Source organism: Trachymyrmex cornetzi, unplaced genomic scaffold, assembly GCF_001594075.2.
Source record: "Trachymyrmex cornetzi isolate Tcor2-1 unplaced genomic scaffold, Tcor1.1 scaffold223, whole genome shotgun sequence".
NCBI classification, from domain to species: domain Eukaryota; kingdom Metazoa; phylum Arthropoda; class Insecta; order Hymenoptera; family Formicidae; genus Trachymyrmex; species Trachymyrmex cornetzi.
In genome coordinates this window covers 2,612,389-2,631,651 of record NW_017296881.1, presented here as the reverse complement: position 1 = coordinate 2,631,651, position 19,263 = coordinate 2,612,389, and the positions used below count along the sequence as shown (strand labels likewise).

The window sequence follows — 19,263 nt, the reverse complement described above, 5'->3', positions numbered from 1 at the left end:
GAAAGACAATACTCTCCAATTCTTTTCAAAGACGATATTCAAATATCCCTCGGCAGTAATGTTCGAGATGTGTCCGGACGTAACATCCGGAATCTGCCTGCGGGCAACGTCCGCGTAACGTCGGGAAAAGTTCGAAGGATCTGTTTGGAAGTAATGACCAGAATTTCTTTAGGGTTAAAACTCTTGAGTTTCTTCAGTTTTAAATGGCTGATGAAGCTATGTGCGTTGCGAAGTTCTAACTTGCTATCTGAGAGTGATGAGGCATGCAAATTTTTTTTGGTCTCGGGGATGACGGATCGTCGCCTCCGGCAAGGTGACATCCGAAATCTCGCAGGTCCCGACTAAAGTGAATGTTGCGACACTCGCGCGGTACTCACCCAGAACATGACGTTAAATCCAAAGATCACGTACTTGAGGCAGCAGCTCACCTCGCTGGTATCCCTTCGGTACTTCCGCACGGCGGGCATGACTGAGAGACATTTATCTACCGGTCGTGTGGGGTTAGCGGGGAGAGCGCCGGGGCGGCACACTGTATAATTCACATACAACCGGGGGGAGAACAGAACACCTTCGAGCTCGATCACGAGAACGACGACATGACTAAGCGAGGTGGTTTGCGCGGTGGTTTGCGATAAGGGGGCAAACACTCCTTCGGCCTATTTCTCTCCGTCGGTGCCTCCTTAAGAATCGCCCACGCGCTCTTTCTCTCGCTCTCGATCTCTCGCGACCTCTTTTCTCTCTAACCCTTTTCTCTCAGACTCGGCTGATCAGCTGATCACAGTATCGCACCGTACCGCAATTACGACTACCGCCATTGTCACGTCACGGCGCGTACTGCTCGCAGCCGGATCAACGAGACTGCCAGCAAGTCGTGACCACCGCCTGCCCCCGCGCTGCACATTGCGCGCTCCGCCACCCCCATGCGTCATCCCCCTCCCTTTGGACATCTGCTTCTCCTCCGTCGCTTGGACACCTCGCTCTCCTACCTTCGGACGATCTCGTCGGTTCCTCTCTCTCTTTCCTTATTCCTATCGCGATTCTCCTCCGTGCGATTGACCCCCCACTCGGTTCGCCACCCTCCCCCTACTCAGCAGTCGCCCCTCTCTATCCATCGCTCCCTCTCCCAGGGCCGGCACTAGATGTTTATGGAAAAAGCACGTGTTTGACTTTGTTACAAAGTCTACTTTGGTTTGCAAATATGGTAGGTACATACAAATGATATTAAAAGGTATTTAAAAATTAAATTTATTTCATTTGTATTCATTCGTTATTTTGTCAACGTGAGAAACTAAAAGTAAGTTTATAATTTAAAATTTAGAAATTGAAGGTAGAAATATATATAATAATGATTGTGCAGCAATTTTTTTTTTTTATTAAAAGGACATTCGCGATAATTTATTGGATAGTAAATACATAATATTTTGTCGATGGAAATTCCTTCACGCTCAAATCGTAAATATCGTAATAAAGTAAAATATCTGTTTCGAATCCATAAAACAGATTGGAGCATTAAAATATGAAAAAACCTGTTTGAGAGAGATAAAAATATCTGCTTTCAAAATAAACAGAAGAGAACCGATCCTGTTGTCTCCCTTATATTCCGTCTCATTTCCTCTATTTCTCTTGTTCTTTCCTGTCACTCGGTGGCCTTCTGCTCCCTTCTCTCCTCACTTTTCCCTCCCGACTACATCCTTCGTTGTTTTCTATTTCCTTTCTCATTCTATCTCTTTGCTCTTCTTCTCCCTCACGCATCTCTTCCGCTCTCTTTATCGTTTGACGTCCTTTCTCCCATTTTTAAGGTCTCCATTAATACCCTTTTGCGCATTTACGCGATGCGCTTTTTCGCGATTTGGAATTGTTTTGTTTTTTTTTTGCATCATTTGTACAATCTTCGAGTATATGTATAAACCCTGAGTTTGCAATCCGATTGAGATCAAATGGCACAAAAATCTCCTTCGTACTGCGTACAATTGTCCATTTTTTATACGCATTTCTGTTCTTCATTGATTTATTACGAATTTGTATGTTTTTTATAATAAAATATTTATATAATCCTTTTTCTACTCAAGTTCACGATATTTTATGTGAAGGAATCTTACATATTATTTACCTTCCCGTGTAAGTAAAAAATTAAAATTTTCTTTGTTTATTTACACAAATAATTAATAAATATAATATTGTAAGGTCTCGTGATATATTTTTTGTCCTCGTACGCAGTAGCGTGACAACTCGTCTTTAGGACATTACGTGAGCAATTTTATCAGAGTGATCGCCTTGTGTTAATGATGATGAATTAACTTATATCGTTCTATCTTACTTAAGTTCTATCTTACTCAACGCGAAACAACTACAGTTATTAAAGCTAACAATATCTATTTTCAGCGTTCAACGATCGCGATCGTTAAAAATCGTTTCTCTTCTTACACTGAAATATGATACATATATATTTTTAGGAAAGATATTTTTCATTGGAATCATCGAAGTTTTTACGCAGCAGAATCAAATAAAAATAATGTAATTACTAAGATAAAAAAAGAGGAAAGATGAATTATATATGTCACGTGTACTAGTCGTAATGTGTATATTAATTAGTAAACTCCATTTTCCTTCTCTTCTTTATTTTAAAGAATTAAGAATTAAATAATAAAATGGTTGTTTCAAAATTAAAATGCATTTCACAAAAGCACGCTAATAATTTCTACAATATTCTCACGTACATATATCACATCTTGAATGGAGAAATATCAATAACGAATATCGTTATCTTATGGTCATCCCAGGATTGTATGTGTGCCTTCGGCCCCCATCTGTCCATTCTCAGCACAATATTTCATGTTTCCACGACACGTTCCACTCTACTTTAGTCTTCTATCCTCATCGCTCTTCGTGTAAGATCACAGTATCCTGTCTTTCTCTCTCTTTCTAACCACGCAATGCCACCCATCGCCCTCTTTTCCCTTCCAGCACCTCTCTCTCTCCATCCTCCCCTCATCTTCTGGCACGCGTGCAACTACCTGCTGTTCGCGATACGCACATGCGCCCGTTGAAGCTTCTGAAGGGGAGTCTATAGACGCCGATGAACCCTTTCTTTTGAAATTTATTTCATAAGTATGAACAAAATCTCCCCGAAATCTCTTAAAACATGCGCTTCTTACTCTAATATAATTTTCGACACACGCATATTCACGCATTATGTAACTAAATAATTAATTTACACGTGTATCTTATTATTATATATTCAATATTTATATTTAATATTTATCAAAGCCGTCGATTTTTCTTCATCATGTCGGAAAATTTTTGTAAGTATATTTACGAAAGAATATGATAATTTTATTATTATATTTTCCAAGAAATTTAACCTTTATAGTAATGATCTTTTATATTGTATTTTTTAGATGCGTCCCTGCGCTCGAGAAATGATCCTGACAATCGCAGCCATGCAGTTTCTCATCCTGTCTGTTCTCCAGCCGACTCAGTGTTTCGCTGCAGCATTATTTCGGGAGGCGAATAGGGGTAGGTGGGAAGGAACGAGCGAGGGATGGGATTCTTTGTTACTTTGTGAAATCGCCTAAGCCATTAAGAGGGAAAAACGTCGAGGAAGTGCTTGTTCCTCACGGAGAATGAAACCAAAAGCCAATCGCCGATTTATCTCCTTCGTTCTAGATTCCTCTTAAGAATATAACTTGTCCGCATTGCCGCGCGCTTGTGATTGTAAACTGTACAGTGATTATTTGTAAAGACTGACAGACGAGTTGTAGTAGTACAGTTAATTTATCCTGCTTCCTTCCGGATTATAGTTTTCTTCAATGCAATCGAAAGAGAAAAAATAATAAATAAAGCTGGGATCTCTCCTGAATGCTAAGAAATCTTGGATTCGTAGCGAAAAAAGCATTAAATGAAATTTAATTTAAATCCAGAATCACTTTTTTATTAATATTTTTTATTATACGATCTATTATTTGTGTTAGCGATGTATCGATGTATGTCGAGTGTAAAGCTGTCAAAAACAGCTGTTTTACAATGTCAAGTTGATTTCTAGAATATAAAAGCCAATTGTGATACACGAGTATCTAGATATAATGTAACATACATCGTGTGTATGTACCAAAGAGAGAGAGAGAGTGGTCATGTCGCGTTTTTGGCAAGACTTCTAAAGTCACTAAATATATATTTAATCTAAAGAAATTATATTTAGGTATATACATATAGAAGTCAATATATGTAAATATAATAAATTAGATTTTTATTACATAAATCAAATTTTACAATAATTCTCAATATTTATATTACAATCGATTTTGTGCACAGCATAATAATTTTTAACATGATATACCGTGATTGTATTATAATTTAATTGTTAGTGCATTCAATAATGTTTTAATAATAAGTATAGCAAAAAATATATATTTAGTGATTTTAAAAATCTCCATTCATTAGCAGGTAGCATCTCTACGTGTACAAAACGTGAACATGAACTATATGTAGCCATGTCCACGAATATTTCTGATGGGTAACATACTAGATAACTACTAGTGGCAGTAGTGGCGACTGGCGGAGTCGGTCAGAATGTCAGATGACGATGTTGGTAATGCTGATTCTGACGTTAACTTCAGTTATGTTGGTTATGTTACTGTAATTCGGAGTAAGCTGAAATAAACGAAGCAGATTATTTTATAACAAATTAATCGAAAGTTGAAGTAAAAAATTTGCGTGGCAAGATGGTTTTACTGGAACATATGAGAAATGTATTAAGATTTATAATACATAAATAGTTGTAGTCAACTAACTGACGAATTTTTCTGAGATAACCTCTCTTTAAGTTTTTCATCAGTACAAATATTTTTTGTTAAAAACTAAATTTGTACAAAGAACATGTATGATAATTTTACTACTATTGGTTCTCAGATATTGCCGGCTGTGCAACAGACATTTATGCAAAGGTATTTTCATACGAGCATAGTAGTCAGTAGGGTGCAATCTGGACGCTACAAAATCACAATCAACAGAAACAAACCATTAACATACGAAATGGCAAATCCGCCTCATTACATCGCTCATAGAAAATCTTGGAACTCTTGGAATACTTGTATGTTTCTTTTTTAATGAGAAATGTATGTTTTAGTCTCTTGCAATTTTATAGCAAGTACATTAATTTTTTCAGCGAATATAAAAGATGGCAATAGACCATCTGAGACAGCTATAGAAGATATGTTTATTCGACAGTTTATGTGCGGGACATGGCCTAATTTATTTGCAAGTGAAATTATTATTAAGCGGCAACACAATATTATTAGGATAGCTGGAATCATCACTCGTACTTTACCACCTTACAAGATATATTTCTTAACTGGCTATAGTGAGGAACTTCTGAGTTATTGGCTTCAGTGTCCTATTAAAGTGGAATTAGTCACGATTGAAAATAAGAAAGAAATGATATTTAAATATATATAGAAACTCAATATATGTAAATATAATAAATTAGATTTTTATTAATAAACCAGATTTTATAATTCCCAATGTTTATATTATAATCGATTGTGTGACACAATAATTTTTAATATGATATGATGTGACTACATTATAATTTAATTGTTAATTCAATTAATTATAGTAATTATAATACAATATTTGAGAAACATGAATATATTGTATAAATATAAATCTATACAATATAAACAAAATTAATTAATTAAATTGTGAATGAAGTTAAATAAAATTAGTGTTGCGCAGCTCGCTATTTTTTTTTTACAAAGGTGTAGTAAAAAAAGTTACAAAAACTTTATTTTTATTTCTTGCATGTCATCCATTTATTTTGCATTACTTATAATAAATCGGTACATTCGATCATGACTCAAACGCAGCCCATATACAATCATTGCATCTTTATGATAGAAGAGAAATCATACATCATACCACAAAAGGGTTACTCAAGTAAAACTAAAAAGGATATTTAAGAGCAGACAGAGCATTCAAACGTGACATAGTATAATAATGTTACATATTTTTCTACTAGAGACCACATTCTCTTTCCTTCGTTACATGCCTTTACAACTCTTATGTATTCATCTGGCGTTCGATCAGGATCGTGTAGCTTTCTCCTGCTGCATTTGTACTCTTATTCGCTTCTCATTGAGTATTAATATTCTACATGAATGTTTGTGATAAAGAAGAATACTATTACTTGATATCCACTTTATATTTGTCCTGTTAGATAATTAATCGAATTATTATAATTATCATTAATTAACTGAATGTTATTGTGTAAAAAACCGTGTAGTGTGCGTATATTAATGTTAATGTGACGATGTAATCACAGAACTTGTCTCACATTAAATATGCTTAAGACGTAATCGCTTTCTCGTACATTATTCTGGAAAGGTGCATCGGCAAAACGAATTAATACATTATTTTGTAAGTAACTATCGTACTACATATAAATTAAACATATTACATATATTATTTACAATACAACTTATAAAATAACGCGATATGAATTTAATTCGAAATATTTTTATGTACATAATAATCGTTTTTTTGCCAATTAAAGCTTTACTTCGTACGAGGATCAAGTAATAAATCTTCTGGCAGATGAGAAATTTTTGATACGAATGGTAGATTCTCGGAAAAAGAGAGAACTTACACGAAACCTGATTGACATCACGAATTTTTAAGCGCAAAGATGTAATTGATTTTATATGATGGACGCAACAATAGTGTTCCAATGTCTACGAATTTTTTGATCGCTCTTTTTATAAAAGTACAGGCTGAAATGTGCTGTGCTCGTCTCTTATCCTTTTTTTCATATTCTAATACAACCCAGAGAACAATATGTCCAAAATACGGACATAAGACATCCTGAAGACGCCATCAAGATGTCTTTCAGACATCATGTCATACAGATATCATCAAGACGTCTGTAAGACATCTTATGTCGCCTTTTTGATGTATGTTGTCTGGGAACTTATTCTTAACTATGGAAGTCAAATTTTGACGCTATATCGTAATACTATTATAGAATAATAACTTTCTAATTCAATGCATTTTTAAGTAAAAAATGTAAAATTTAGTATAGGACCATACATGTTTCAATGCTTATACAATAATAGAATATACACTAAAAATTTCCGGATATTAATTAAATATAAATAAAATTTAAACAAAGTTATTAGAGGTGGCTCGATAACATAAAACAAAAACAAAAAAGAGCATACAGCCACATACGCAAGTTGTTATTGGCACAAGTCATCTATTACATGTAATTTTATTTTAAATATATGACTTGTGCGAATAACAACTTGCGTATGTGACTGTATGCTCTTTCTTATTTTTGTTTTAATTAAATATAATTTTAACGATAACATTGGATACTGTAATATTCGATATCAGAAATAATGTTTACTGAATAGTGACATTTATAATAATTAGCTATGTAAAATTATATTATAATATTATATTAATCATATTATGTATAATAATTAAAAAATTAACAATTAAGAAATTTATAAAATATATAATGTACATATATATATATATATATAATTGTATATTATATATTTTATATATTTTTAATTGTTACAATATTGTTACTAATAGAAATATATATAATATTATCATATTATGTAATAATATTGACAGAATTATTTGTAATTATATAATTATATATTTTTTTAATAACCGGAAATTAAAAATAAAGATATAAAGAATTTATTTAGGATACTGATTTTGATAAACGTTAGCAAAAACTGTTGAATTTACGAGATCGACAATTACGTATTATTCTATGTCAAATTACGCGTACAGCGTCCCTTTTTATGTATTTATATATCTATATATATTCTTATAAGTCGTTATACGTAATGTGCCCGTGTATTTATGAAGAAAATCGCAGGCATTAATCCTAATTATATCGAAAGTATAGGTAAACACTCCAAAAGCAATAGAACACAGCGTTCACATTGTACAAGACTTTGAAAAAGTCATTATACTCATCGATTCAAGTAAAAATACCTACTTAATATTAAGTAATATCTAAAAACGAGAACTAAGATTTGAACGCGTTACTGTAGAAGCTCAGAATATTGAAAATTAATGTATTCAGAGAAACATGTAATGTATTATTTGAGATTTCTTAGAAGCTTAAATGGTGTTTTCCCTCACTAGCTTGATTTAAAACAATTTAGCGGCTTTTTTAATAATGTGTAGATAAAGATTACGTTACTATCATGTTACGCTACTGAGTTTGATGAATCCTTATTAATCGCTTGTTCGCTCAATATTCCGAATATCAGCAATAATACTAAGTCAAATCGACGGTTTCATCGAATCTGGATTCTTAAAGTTTAAAGTCATGTAATATAATACTATGAAGCTACTTTATCATGTGTCTTTGCAAATGCGCCATTGCAATTTCCGAAAATACAGTGTCTCAAAATGCATTATATTCCCGAGATTGGCACCTTGTTTTCTTTTTGCAGAATGGAATGGAAATTTTTGATACTGTTAAAATATTGATGAGGATAAAATTACTGTCTTTTGCGAGATATTATATACGACTATACAAATCACAATTCCATATACCTTTTACAAATAAAAGTAGAGAGTAAATAGAACACTACAAGCGTTTCTTATGAGATAAATAATATTTGAAGTAACGTTTTAATAAAATGATACAATGACGTAGGCCAGCAGCCTATTATCGATATTCTAAGAGCACTATGAAGCATTTTTTATTGAAAGATCCGTTAAATGATAAAAAGAGATAGTCTATTACAATTATATCCATTTATTGTCAAGCTTAGAGATAAACATCTTACTCTTCGCTAGTGACGTCATCTATTATCAATTTTATCAAAAAAACTAAATGATATATTATTTAAGAACAAATTTAATTTCAATGATATTATTGAAATTGCTAAAACAAAATATCATATTTACTATTGCAAAATGCGAGTCAATTTTACGATTTAAGATAACATTAATAAACTGTATTTAATTTATACGGAAAGCAATTAAAAAATATTACGCGTTGAACTTCTAATTATTTGATTATTTGAAAGTATTAAAATAAATCGAACGTGCTGTGATACTTTACAATTCAATTGCCATTACAATCAACTTTATTCCGAGATATATAGATCTATTACGTCTACTTTATATAATACGCGTTACGCATTATTTCAGTATATCCTAGAGCTTTATTAGCGGGATCATTAGTATTACGCTCATGAAATTCTACAAAATTTTCGCGAACGACGTTAATAAAAACATATGTACAATTTGATTGACACTTTGATCGTGTTGGGGAGGGAAGAAAACTAAATTCAATCAGGATTCATCAAACTTTCGTTACAGTACATACGGATAATTCCCTTAAAGTGTTGCTATATATATCTTGCAGAAGAAACGAGAGAACACGTTATCCTAATTATAAGATAATGTTATAGCGTAAAATTTTTCTCGCGATTCAAATTCATAGTTAAACGTTCCACTTTTCGCAATGATTTACGCGTGTCGATCGTGCGTGATAAAATTATTCTTCATATTGAACAATTAACGTTCTGAGAAGGCGATCGATGATTTCAGAAACGGCGGAGTAGCGCGATATTATTATATTTGTAAAACACGAATTCCACAATGATTGATTCAATAAACTCAGTTGATTACAGATACATTAGTTTCGATGATCGATTCTGAAAAGATGATAAAACTGATAAATATAATTAAATATCCTTGGTAAACATAATTACATCGTGTAAAGAATTAGATTTACTATCTACACATTTTTATAGATAGACGTTCTTCTTATTCAAGTACAAATCAATTGTACTAAATGTACTGTACTTGTCGCGAGATTTTTTTTCACGAAAAAAGAAATCAGGTTCTTCAATTTCTCCTTGATGTTATTAAACGTTAATTTCAAAGGATCGGCTAAGAACCGTCGTTCTGCAAAATCATCGCGTTCGACGAATGCGACGCGAGTGTTCGTGTTACTTAAGTTAAAGTATATATTATCTGAATCATTAATCTTCTCGAGAGCTTCCGTTACTCCAAAGCTAATATATCTGAAATACTATGGCGTAGGCGGTTTCGCGCGACAGCCAAAAATGCATGAGAGCACGTGTGTTTGTGTGTTACCCGACTTGCTTCGCTCTTCTCTATTCACAAAGCAAAAGTATGTGCCGCTGTATATATGCCGTAACCGCACGTTTTTCCCGTTCCTCATCATCTTCCTCTTCTTCCTTTTCTTTTTACGTAAAAGATTTTTTATTACACGTCGGAGACGTCGGACTGATCGAACAAAGTCCCCGGCGCTCTTGTTTTCCCATTCGCATTACAATTAATCGTTACATTTACCCTAAAACGCAATCCGCGCGTATTCACGTATTTAAAAAGAATAGAATAGTGAATCGATACAACGTATATACCACTGTTTTTTTCCGTTTTCTTTTTTCTTTGCTAGAATAGATTAGGAGACAATTACAGAAAGATCTTTACGGACGAAGCGATGAAAATACCCATGCAATCTCAAATACTGCTGATAAAATTATGATTTTTCGCGTCACTTCTCGCATCGTATTCTGTATCTGTTAGGGTAATAAATTTTTTTTGCAAAGAAATCGCAATTTGTTTCTAATCCGAAGAATTTTCGTGTATTAGTGATCATCAAATTCGCCACGAAAGATTTTTCATTTATCGCGAAGGAAACATAGGTACTTTCATGCTGCAAAATACATTTCCACATTCGATATACTAGTTAAGAGACATTACGAATTGTACTAATTTTCTTTTGCTACGTGATACATCATAATATTAAAAGAGGAGCGAGTTAAAAATGATCATTATTATATTTGTTCGTTTTTCTTTTTATAAGATAGCACAAATAATAAGATTTTTCCAGATATTTTCATCGTTATTATCGGAGAAAAATCCGCCATCTCACCTATTCGTCTTTGTCCCGATGATTTAAAATTAGGCCCAGAGCAGCCGGCAATGGATTTTAATACATCACGTCATTCGCTTGCCATGTGAAAACACATGTTTAATACGAAGAAATATACAAATACCAAAGAGATGTCGCCTCTTTTCTCATCGAGAGATAATTATAAACTATAGCGTAATTATCTACTTTATACAACATTTACTACACACATGTCTTTGATAAACTAATCTTTTACTTGTGTAATTCAGTTGTTGGAATTCCGAATTAACGCATAAACTAAAAATCTTCACTCTTTCAAATGGAAAATTTATTATGTTCTTAGTCATCGATTGTGCCGTGTAACGAGATCAATTTACTATACTACAATATTCATAAAATATTTACGAATATATATATATATAAATAATTAGGGCCCGAATATTCGTGCGGAGAACCACTACGTACTTTGTTTATTTTTGAGGTCGTATACAAGCCGAAATGTTGTTATCTCACATTAGCAAACACTCGATTTACTCGTTTGCGCAGCGATTTTCCGCGCGCATTCCATGATCATGCACGAACGTCCGGGTCCCAATAATAATTTGTGCCATGAACTTACGTATCTTTCCGATCGTGTTCAATGTCGTTCACATTGGTGAATTGTTATCCTGCTTGAATCAATGCGACTATAATTACATTGTTTATCGCACATTATAAAAAAAAACTTAAAAAATATTTCATGAGATCTGCATACATATACAATTGATATACGAAAAATTTAAGTATTTTTGCAGTTTAATGAACAATTTTGAAAAATAAAATTATGAAATAATATACAATGCACGAATTCTGTAACATTATTACAGAATATATTAATATATGCGTATATTAAATTATTACAAATTATGTATTCTTCAAAGAAAAGAATAAGCTGTATATTAATTGCAAAATCCCATCGTCATATTTACAACACATACATGAGAAAAATTATATCTACATGCCTAATACCTAGAAATTAATTATTGCTGCAGGAAATAAAATTAAAGAATAGATTATATACAGCAATATAAAAATGTCTGCCTTATTTCGATAAAACTTTTAGCGAATCAGTGTATATCTGTGTAAAGTGTTGTAAATACAGATTGCACGTTTTAATCATTTGCATTAAATAAATTAATGAAAAATAAAAATTGCAAATGAGGTAAATCCGGAAATAGATATTTAACGTGCAAGTACGTTTGCACTGTAATCATGTATTCAAAATATTGCCTATTTTATAATATTGTTAAAAACTGTCTAATAGATATTTTCTACGATAACTAAAATAATTAGAGCCTACATATTCTTTTTTTGGTAGCTGCGACTAAAGATAAGCAAGATATCATGCAAATAGAAATGCAGTGGTGGAAAGAACGCGAAGACGTTCGCGCGTGATTGTATATAAAAAAAAATTCCCTCGTGTTCCTTGGTGGCAACTGAATTAACAAGTAGTAGATTGTGATACAGAGCACATATACATTAATCGGACCCAAATGGATACCTAAAGTGCGGGGCGAATGTTGAACTGATCTCACTTGATGTTATGACAGACGTGTGTGATGAACATCATTACATTATATCATACTTACAAATACACCCGCTACATTATCATCTATATATGTTTTCTTGTTCTTCTTATATAACATTACCATATTATATCAATATATACGTGGCCAATAAGAACAGATTTGTACTTGCATTGAAATTGTTTTAAGTCGATCACTCCAATCACTTCGCACAGCCCAGTATAGCATGTATTTCATATCTTTTTTGTTTTCGTTTCGTTTAAAAATACAATTTTTTTTCTTTTTGTTCTCATTGTGTGGATGGCAGCATTCTTATCAAAAGGTTGGCTTGGAGAATGTTGTAATGACATTTAGGAAGGGGCGAAGGGAGATTCCCTTTAAGGTATGTGTCTCTCTCTCTCTTTCTCTCTTTCTCACTCTCTCTTTCTCTTTTGCTCTCTTTCTTTCTCTCTCTCTCTCTCTCTCTAGTACACCACTACTAGTTTACTAATAAATGTGTGAATGTGTTCCAATTGTGTTAAATGTCGATATCACAGAGGCTTCTTGATCGGAATATCGTCGTTTTCATTTTCATTACTTTTTTGTAGGAAAATAGGTATCTACACATATTATGATGATAAATAGAGAGGTTACAATAATCTTTAGGCATGGGAGTAAGATAGTTCTTAAAAATGCAATACACTATACATGGGCTAGCTAAACGCATTACAACACGGCTCCCTTCACCTGGTCGTTAGAATTGTGTTCGTCGGTATCCCGTCGACAGCGATCGCTGTTGATTGAATGTGCGGCAATGCGTGGAGTATTTATGTGTAACATTCGCTATTATAGTAAGAGTAATGCGAGTGATATTGCTAGAGCCAGAAGTAGAGAAGAAATGATGCAAATCCTTTTTTTCCCCCCCTTTTTATTTTCGTTATTGATTCTTCGTCTTCTTACGGTTACTTGGGCCTAGATCGCAGCGGCTGCTACCTGCGTGAGATCAAACCGTTGCTTGTTCCTACTGTCGGTGTCATCTCTAACTCCACTAACAGAGGAAAGTGATCTAAAATAAGAAACAAAATGTCAGTGTCATCCTTACCTTCATTAGCGGAATGTGAGCAAAAATGGGCTGCGTTCAGAATCGTTGCCCAGATGCATCTAGATGTCGTTTTATTCTTGTTCACGAATGTTAAACAAGGATAAAAGATGGGTGCACTCACATAATTTTGAACGCAGTCTGATACATAAGACTGTTCACGAATGTTAAACAAGGATAAAAGATGGGTGCACTCACATAATTTTGAACGCAGTCTGATGTGAAACATAAGACAAAAAACTCACCCGATGGAACATGAGGATGAGGACATCCTACCACTTTATGCTCTTTAAACCATTCTGGGCTCAACGGACCCAGGAGGCCCAGTGGCACCATACTTTGTTTCGAATAGAAAATGTAATCTATTATGCCTTTAAATTCGAATCTGCATGTGGAAGATAAACACGTTAGATATTCGTGTGTATACTATATACATTATACATGTACAAAATATTGTGCAAAGAAATAATAAGTGTACTTACGTGTAGTTGGTGTAGGGCATAATGTCCTCACTATAGGCGGATGCAAGCTTGAAAGAATGCGTGAATTCGTTGGGTTTATCGCAGCCAGAGATCTTTTGTAAACACGATTTATATGCTAAATCCTTAAAATCACGATGATCGGCCGCCACGCGTCCGGATGTAAGAAACTCGATCACACCTGCGCCAGTGATTTACTACTATTAATTTCGTTTTTACTAGTTAACATACACGCATTAGTGATTATTACAATACACAACAAAATAGATAATTTAAAGAAAAATTTAAATTAGATCATTAATACGTGCGTTACCAGAATCAGGTAAAGAATTGAAGTCGCCACAAAGCAACAGTTGAACGTTGGAAGAATCAGGCTTGTGGCCGGGTCTGAAAGACTGGCCAGCTTGGTCCAAAATGGAACGTAATTCATTGCTCAGCATCATCGTCTGTATTAGTTTTACATCGCAGAACTCGGGATCCCAATGAATGTGCGCCGTACAAACTAAAATTGGTTGTTGCACCTGTGCCGGGTCAGATGGAACACCTGCAAAAAAAAAAAAGATCAGGTGAGCGCATTCAGACAAACGATCGTACCATTTTTCAGGAGTTTAAACTTTTCAAATAAAAATTTAGGAGGAAAAAGAACTGACAGGAAAATAAAAAAAAACAACGATTCATATTGTATTTGGATATTTTATTTGGATATATTGCAATAATATTTAGGATAACATTACAAAAATATATCGTGCTATTAGCGTAATTTATTACAGAATCTTATTGATATATCAAAAAATCAAATGTTTTTGATCTTGAATGATCATTAATTCTTATGACTTACATATTTATACTGCATATTTATACTAAATTATTTTAAAGTTATTTAAATGTTATGCAGCCAGATTATTTATTATTACAAATTTTTACATGTCTGCTGAGAAATATATTTTTAATCAAGAGCAACTTAAAATAAGTCCTAGCCATAAAAATTAAAATTTTTAGTGGAGATATATATACATAAATATTGTATTTTTAAAAATGGAAAAATATTTACTTCGCGTACATTATTTAGTGCTTAATAATACAGTACAATTAAATTAGGCTTGCAATCTACATGCTAACGATATTTTACAAGGGTAACACAAATTAATATCATAAACTTTATTTAGAAATAGTAACAAATGACTTAATCTAATTTTAGCACTAAATATAATATATGCTTACATGTTACTCTTAAAATAAGCGTATTTGACAAAATATGCTTACTAAAATAATCTAGAAAATTATTAAAGATACCAGAAAACTAATTAACTGTATATTATTTTATAGCACTATCGACAATATAGATTATCGTGTTACTAAATGTGCAAAAAAAATAAATATTGCTTCATCGTATATAATCGTTGGCACCAATATGTGTGAAAACAAAAAATTCTTGTTTAGATCTGAGAAATTTGTTTAATCAAGGCTAAAAGTTATATACACATTCGATTCCTTTCTTAAAATATAATTATCAATGTAAATACGCCGTAAAGAAGTAGACACGGATAAGCTATAAGAAGTTTCTGGTCTTCTTCTCCCGACATAGTGGAAAAAAGTCTAGCAGCAGAGAGTGATGCCCAAGCAACAGCCAGGATTGCAAGAATCAATCCCATCGGGCCTCGCAATGTAGTGAAGACACCGAAACCTGCCAGAACGACCACCGGCAACAAGCAATATCCTAGCACAGACGCAACAGATGATATGGTGATGTTACTGCTGTTACTCATTAGAGATTGTAGAATGTACATGAGTATGCAGGAAGTCATGGCCAATCCATATACATAGCCAAAGTGCGCCTTTGAACCAGCTAACAGAAGAAATGCTGCAAGGACTAAGCAGAATGCCACAGGGCCTGCCAAATCTGAGTCTTGCAGCAAATAACTTGCGTCGTCGATCTGTCCCTTCCTATGAAAGGGATTCAATACAGCCAAAGTCTTTTGTATTATCCGATCAGGATCAATACCGAGTTCTTCCAGCAGAGGTGGTTCATCTTCTTCCTCTCCAAAACCAGTGGTGCCTGAAAGAATATCATGAATGTTCTCCAAGGTTTCTCATATAACAGCTAACATCTTAATCCTCGAGCGGATGTCTCGATACATCAAATATAATACTGTTCATTCTGATCGTGCGATAATGAATTTTCATAAATGTCCTTTGAATTATATTCAGGCGATTTCTGTGTCTAAACTATCTACTTTTCAGTTTATGAATATGTCATGCCACGTATGCGTTGATATAAATTCTGGATGCTTTTTAGCAAGGACACTGTCAGATACAGTGTAAAGCCTGCGACACATGATGCTTGTTTTCCTGCTGGATTGCAAGCTGGATTAGAATCTTGCCACCGTATTGGCTACAATGCTGGCACTGATAGCATCGCAGCCAATACGACGATGGCAAGATTCTAATCCAGCTAGCAATCCAGCAAGAAAACAAGCATCGTGTTTGGCTAATTTAACACAGCGAATCATTATATCTTTGTTGTTTGCTTACGTTAAACAAGGATGAAACGATTCACTGTATTACAGTGTCTATATCCTTACTGGAAAGCACCTTGTTAGCTCGAGAATTAAAATGATTGCAGGCGCGCCGTCTCAATCTCTTTCTTTACCTTTCGCATAATCATCTTGCGTGAACAAATCACCGCCGTAAGGACTCTGTGTAGGATCCAGGAAACTCTTTTGCCCGTACGAATAATCGCCGGGCATCTGCTCGTATGTTTGAAATTCAAATTGTTGGTTAGGTTGGCCAAAACCGGACGCATCGAAGTTGAACTGGCCCTGTGACATCGGTGGCGGGGCCCAATGATTGTTATCCTGGCCGGTGTATCCGGACATCCTGACGTAATCGTACTTCTGCTTCTTCTTCAATAAATCCTGTTTTTTCTGGACTCGAGTGACTCGAAATAACACATCGATCCGTGTGATAGAGTTTCAGGTTAGGTTGGATCACTAATGATCCACTCATCCAACCAATAGCTATTGCGAAATAGCATCGATATAACAGCACGTTTCTTTAGCGACGTTAGATAAGTAACAGTTTGCTTTTAAATAATTTGTGAAGAAATGTTTCTATAAAAATATCCTATTAATCTCTTCTTGAATAAATAAATACATGCATAATGTGACTACTTAAACAAGTGTTATTTCAGCATTTATCTTAAATATAGAAACTCATCCATTTCTATGTTTCTAATGTTTCTATATTTGTATTAAACACATATTTTTACGTCAATTTGTATGACAGTTTTAATGTGTACCAGTGCATATTAGGTGCATCCAGTCGAACTTGTTATAAGAATATATTCCTTTTTCTGATATTTGATTAAATATTTGAATATTTTTCTATCAAGTTTTGAAAAATAATTTTTCTTCTTTTCTAAGAAATTTAATTTTTGAAATGATGTCTTTGAAGCACAGACAATTTCTTTTCTCTCTATAATCTATTTCTTTCTATAATTTGTTTCTTTTGCGTCTTTGTTTTCCTATTTGTACTTTTTTTTTACTTAGTTTTAATTTATTTTTTCTTTTTTGTGATGATTTTTTTCATATATAGTTCAACAATAATTTAATTATGTATTCATATATATATAATTAAAAGAACTTCACACACACACACACACACACACACAAAAGAACTTTATATACGTGAAATTGCGGAAGCTCATCGTCTTTCAGCTCGATTCACAATCTCTCCCTTCGTTATTAATTGCAAGGGTGATTAAGGTGAAACGAAGCGAGTATGTGTTTCGGTATCAAGTTATCAGTACACAATTAGAACATTCATCAGTGTTAAGAGAGTGTAAATCCCGAATCTTCCATTTGGAGAACCAGCTCGGCTCGGCTCTCAAGCTTGTAATAAGGTTCGTAAATTAGCACCGCTGATACTCACCCGTTGCACAATTACAGCAGATTAATGCCGTATTTATTTTCCGGTACCGATAAATTCCCCCACCAGTCAGCCGACTGGAAATCGTCGGACTACAAAACACTTTGCCGCAACAAGTGTTATAGAGTGTTCCATAAACAAAGAATTGGGTTGATTTTTTTTTTCAAACCCTTCTTTGAGTCCGTATTTTAAAAAAATGACAATGATGAAGAACCTTTCAATACCGCGACACGTAATTTCCGTTTTTTCAAAGTATGAATTTACGTGACTCTGAAAATAAGTTCTTCAAACGCGACAGAATCGATAGCAGTCCGAAGTAAAAAGCTCCACGATTTCAGGGATCCTGTAATTCCTGTACAGGATCGTTCCTACGCCCCCGAGCAGATTGATATCTCGCGATTCAACCTTTACGGTATATTAACTTACTCGTGACTTAAGTAATTCCCGGCACGTGGTAGGAAGTCAAGTTGTTCGCGATAAAGGAGATGCTAACGGTACGATCCTGAGATGGTCATTCGAAATTAACGCCTGAGTGCGTCCATTACCGGAAATCAGTGTGTTAACCCGTGTTACTGACCTTCTCAATCGATTAATCATTCCGTGGAATGATTTCTCATCGCTTTCGATGATAGTTGGAAAAGAAAAGAATTTAATACTAAACTAATTTATCCCTCAATCAGCATAATTATTCAACAGTGCGAGTAAAATTACCACGAATTTACATTTTAGAGAATGTATTAAAAGAAAATGTATAAAAGCAAAAAATAAATCTTTTTTTAATTAAAAAAAAGAGTTTTAAAAAATTGAAGAAGAGAAAATTAATTTATTTATTGTGTCGGATTAGGGGTCATAAATTAGATATTTTATTTAAACAACATAAATATAGTAGAGAACGCCTAGGATCGATCAAAGTTAGATATTTTAAATAATATAATATTCTTGGTACATGAATGTAATTTATCTAAAATGTGACTGTGCGCCGAAACGTTCGAGCATTTAAACACAATCAATCTGAGATACTTGATAATAATTGATTGTGTTTAAATGTCTGAACGTTTCGGCGCACAATCACATTTTTGAGATAAATTAAATTCAAGAATATTATATTATTCGAAACATTTAACTTTGACCGATCCTAGGCGCTCTCTACTATATTTATATTGTTACAGTAACTCGGTCGGTATTTTATTTAAACTTTTCATGACAATTATTAACCTAATCACGATATTTTATGGAAACTTTTTAATATAACTTTCAAAATTCTCCTCGAGCAATCGACTTTAATGCAAAAAT

General features: G+C 33.6%; 4 protein-coding genes across 8 annotated transcripts in view; 1 reads left to right on the top strand and 3 right to left on the bottom strand.

The window, feature by feature from the left end:
• Tsp26A (Tetraspanin 26A) overlaps nucleotides 1-492 on the bottom strand; it is a 111,330-nt gene extending 110,838 nt beyond the window's left edge. For 2 of the 4 annotated variants that reach the window (XM_018506260.1, XM_018506261.1), the window contains exon 1: nucleotides 378-467. In XM_018506260.1, coding sequence (XP_018361762.1) covers nucleotides 378-467 — 90 coding nt within the window. Of the gene's footprint in view, nucleotides 1-377 lie in introns of all 4 variants that reach the window. The other 2 variants (XM_018506263.1, XM_018506262.1) reach the window with 2 other exon arrangements.
• Nucleotides 493-4,602: 4,110 nt separating this feature from the next.
• Nucleotides 4,603-5,454, top strand: mRpS24 (mitochondrial ribosomal protein S24). The gene is made up of 3 exons (XM_018506124.1): nucleotides 4,603-4,748; nucleotides 4,909-5,089; nucleotides 5,165-5,454. Exons 1-3 carry the CDS (start codon nucleotides 4,722-4,724, stop codon nucleotides 5,452-5,454), a joined length of 498 nt encoding a protein of 165 aa, XP_018361626.1. The 5' UTR covers nucleotides 4,603-4,721.
• A 6,551-nt stretch (nucleotides 5,455-12,005) lies between these two features.
• twin (CCR4-NOT transcription complex subunit 6-like twin) overlaps nucleotides 12,006-19,263 on the bottom strand; it is a 520,423-nt gene continuing 513,165 nt past the window's right edge. For both annotated transcript variants that reach the window (XM_018506119.1, XM_018506118.1), the window contains exons 7-10: nucleotides 14,357-14,587; nucleotides 14,047-14,224; nucleotides 13,810-13,949; nucleotides 12,006-13,531 (exon numbers count right to left, since the gene is read on the bottom strand). In XM_018506119.1, the coding sequence (XP_018361621.1) occupies nucleotides 13,455-13,531; nucleotides 13,810-13,949; nucleotides 14,047-14,224; nucleotides 14,357-14,587 (626 nt within the window). In that variant the 3' untranslated portion in view covers nucleotides 12,006-13,454. The remainder of the gene's footprint in view (nucleotides 13,532-13,809; nucleotides 13,950-14,046; nucleotides 14,225-14,356; nucleotides 14,588-19,263) is intronic.
• Nucleotides 15,431-17,076, bottom strand: Yip1d1 (Yip1 domain-containing 1). The gene is made up of 2 exons (XM_018506123.1): nucleotides 16,694-17,076; nucleotides 15,431-16,099 (listed from the first exon to the last, which is right to left on the bottom strand). The coding sequence occupies exons 1-2, from the start codon at nucleotides 16,917-16,919 to the stop codon at nucleotides 15,540-15,542; spliced, it is 786 nt and encodes a 261-aa protein (XP_018361625.1). The 5' UTR covers nucleotides 16,920-17,076; the 3' UTR covers nucleotides 15,431-15,539.

Bases quoted from the DNA above. Each gene is read 5' to 3' on its own strand.
- mRpS24 (XM_018506124.1), top strand. From the start codon at position 4,722: ATGGTTTTACTGGAACATATGAGAAAT. The intron at 4,749-4,908 runs GTATTAAGATTT...ATTGGTTCTCAG, and splicing joins TACTGGAACATATGAGAAAT to ATATTGCCGGCTGTGCAACA. The intron at 5,090-5,164 runs GTATGTTTCTTT...TAATTTTTTCAG, and splicing joins TTGGAACTCTTGGAATACTT to CGAATATAAAAGATGGCAAT.
- Yip1d1 (XM_018506123.1), bottom strand. From the start codon at position 16,919: ATGTCCGGATACACCGGCCAGGATAACAATCATTGGGCCCCGCCACCG. The intron at 16,100-16,693 runs GTAAAGAAAGAG...ATATTCTTTCAG, and splicing joins GCAAGATGATTATGCGAAAG to GCACCACTGGTTTTGGAGAG.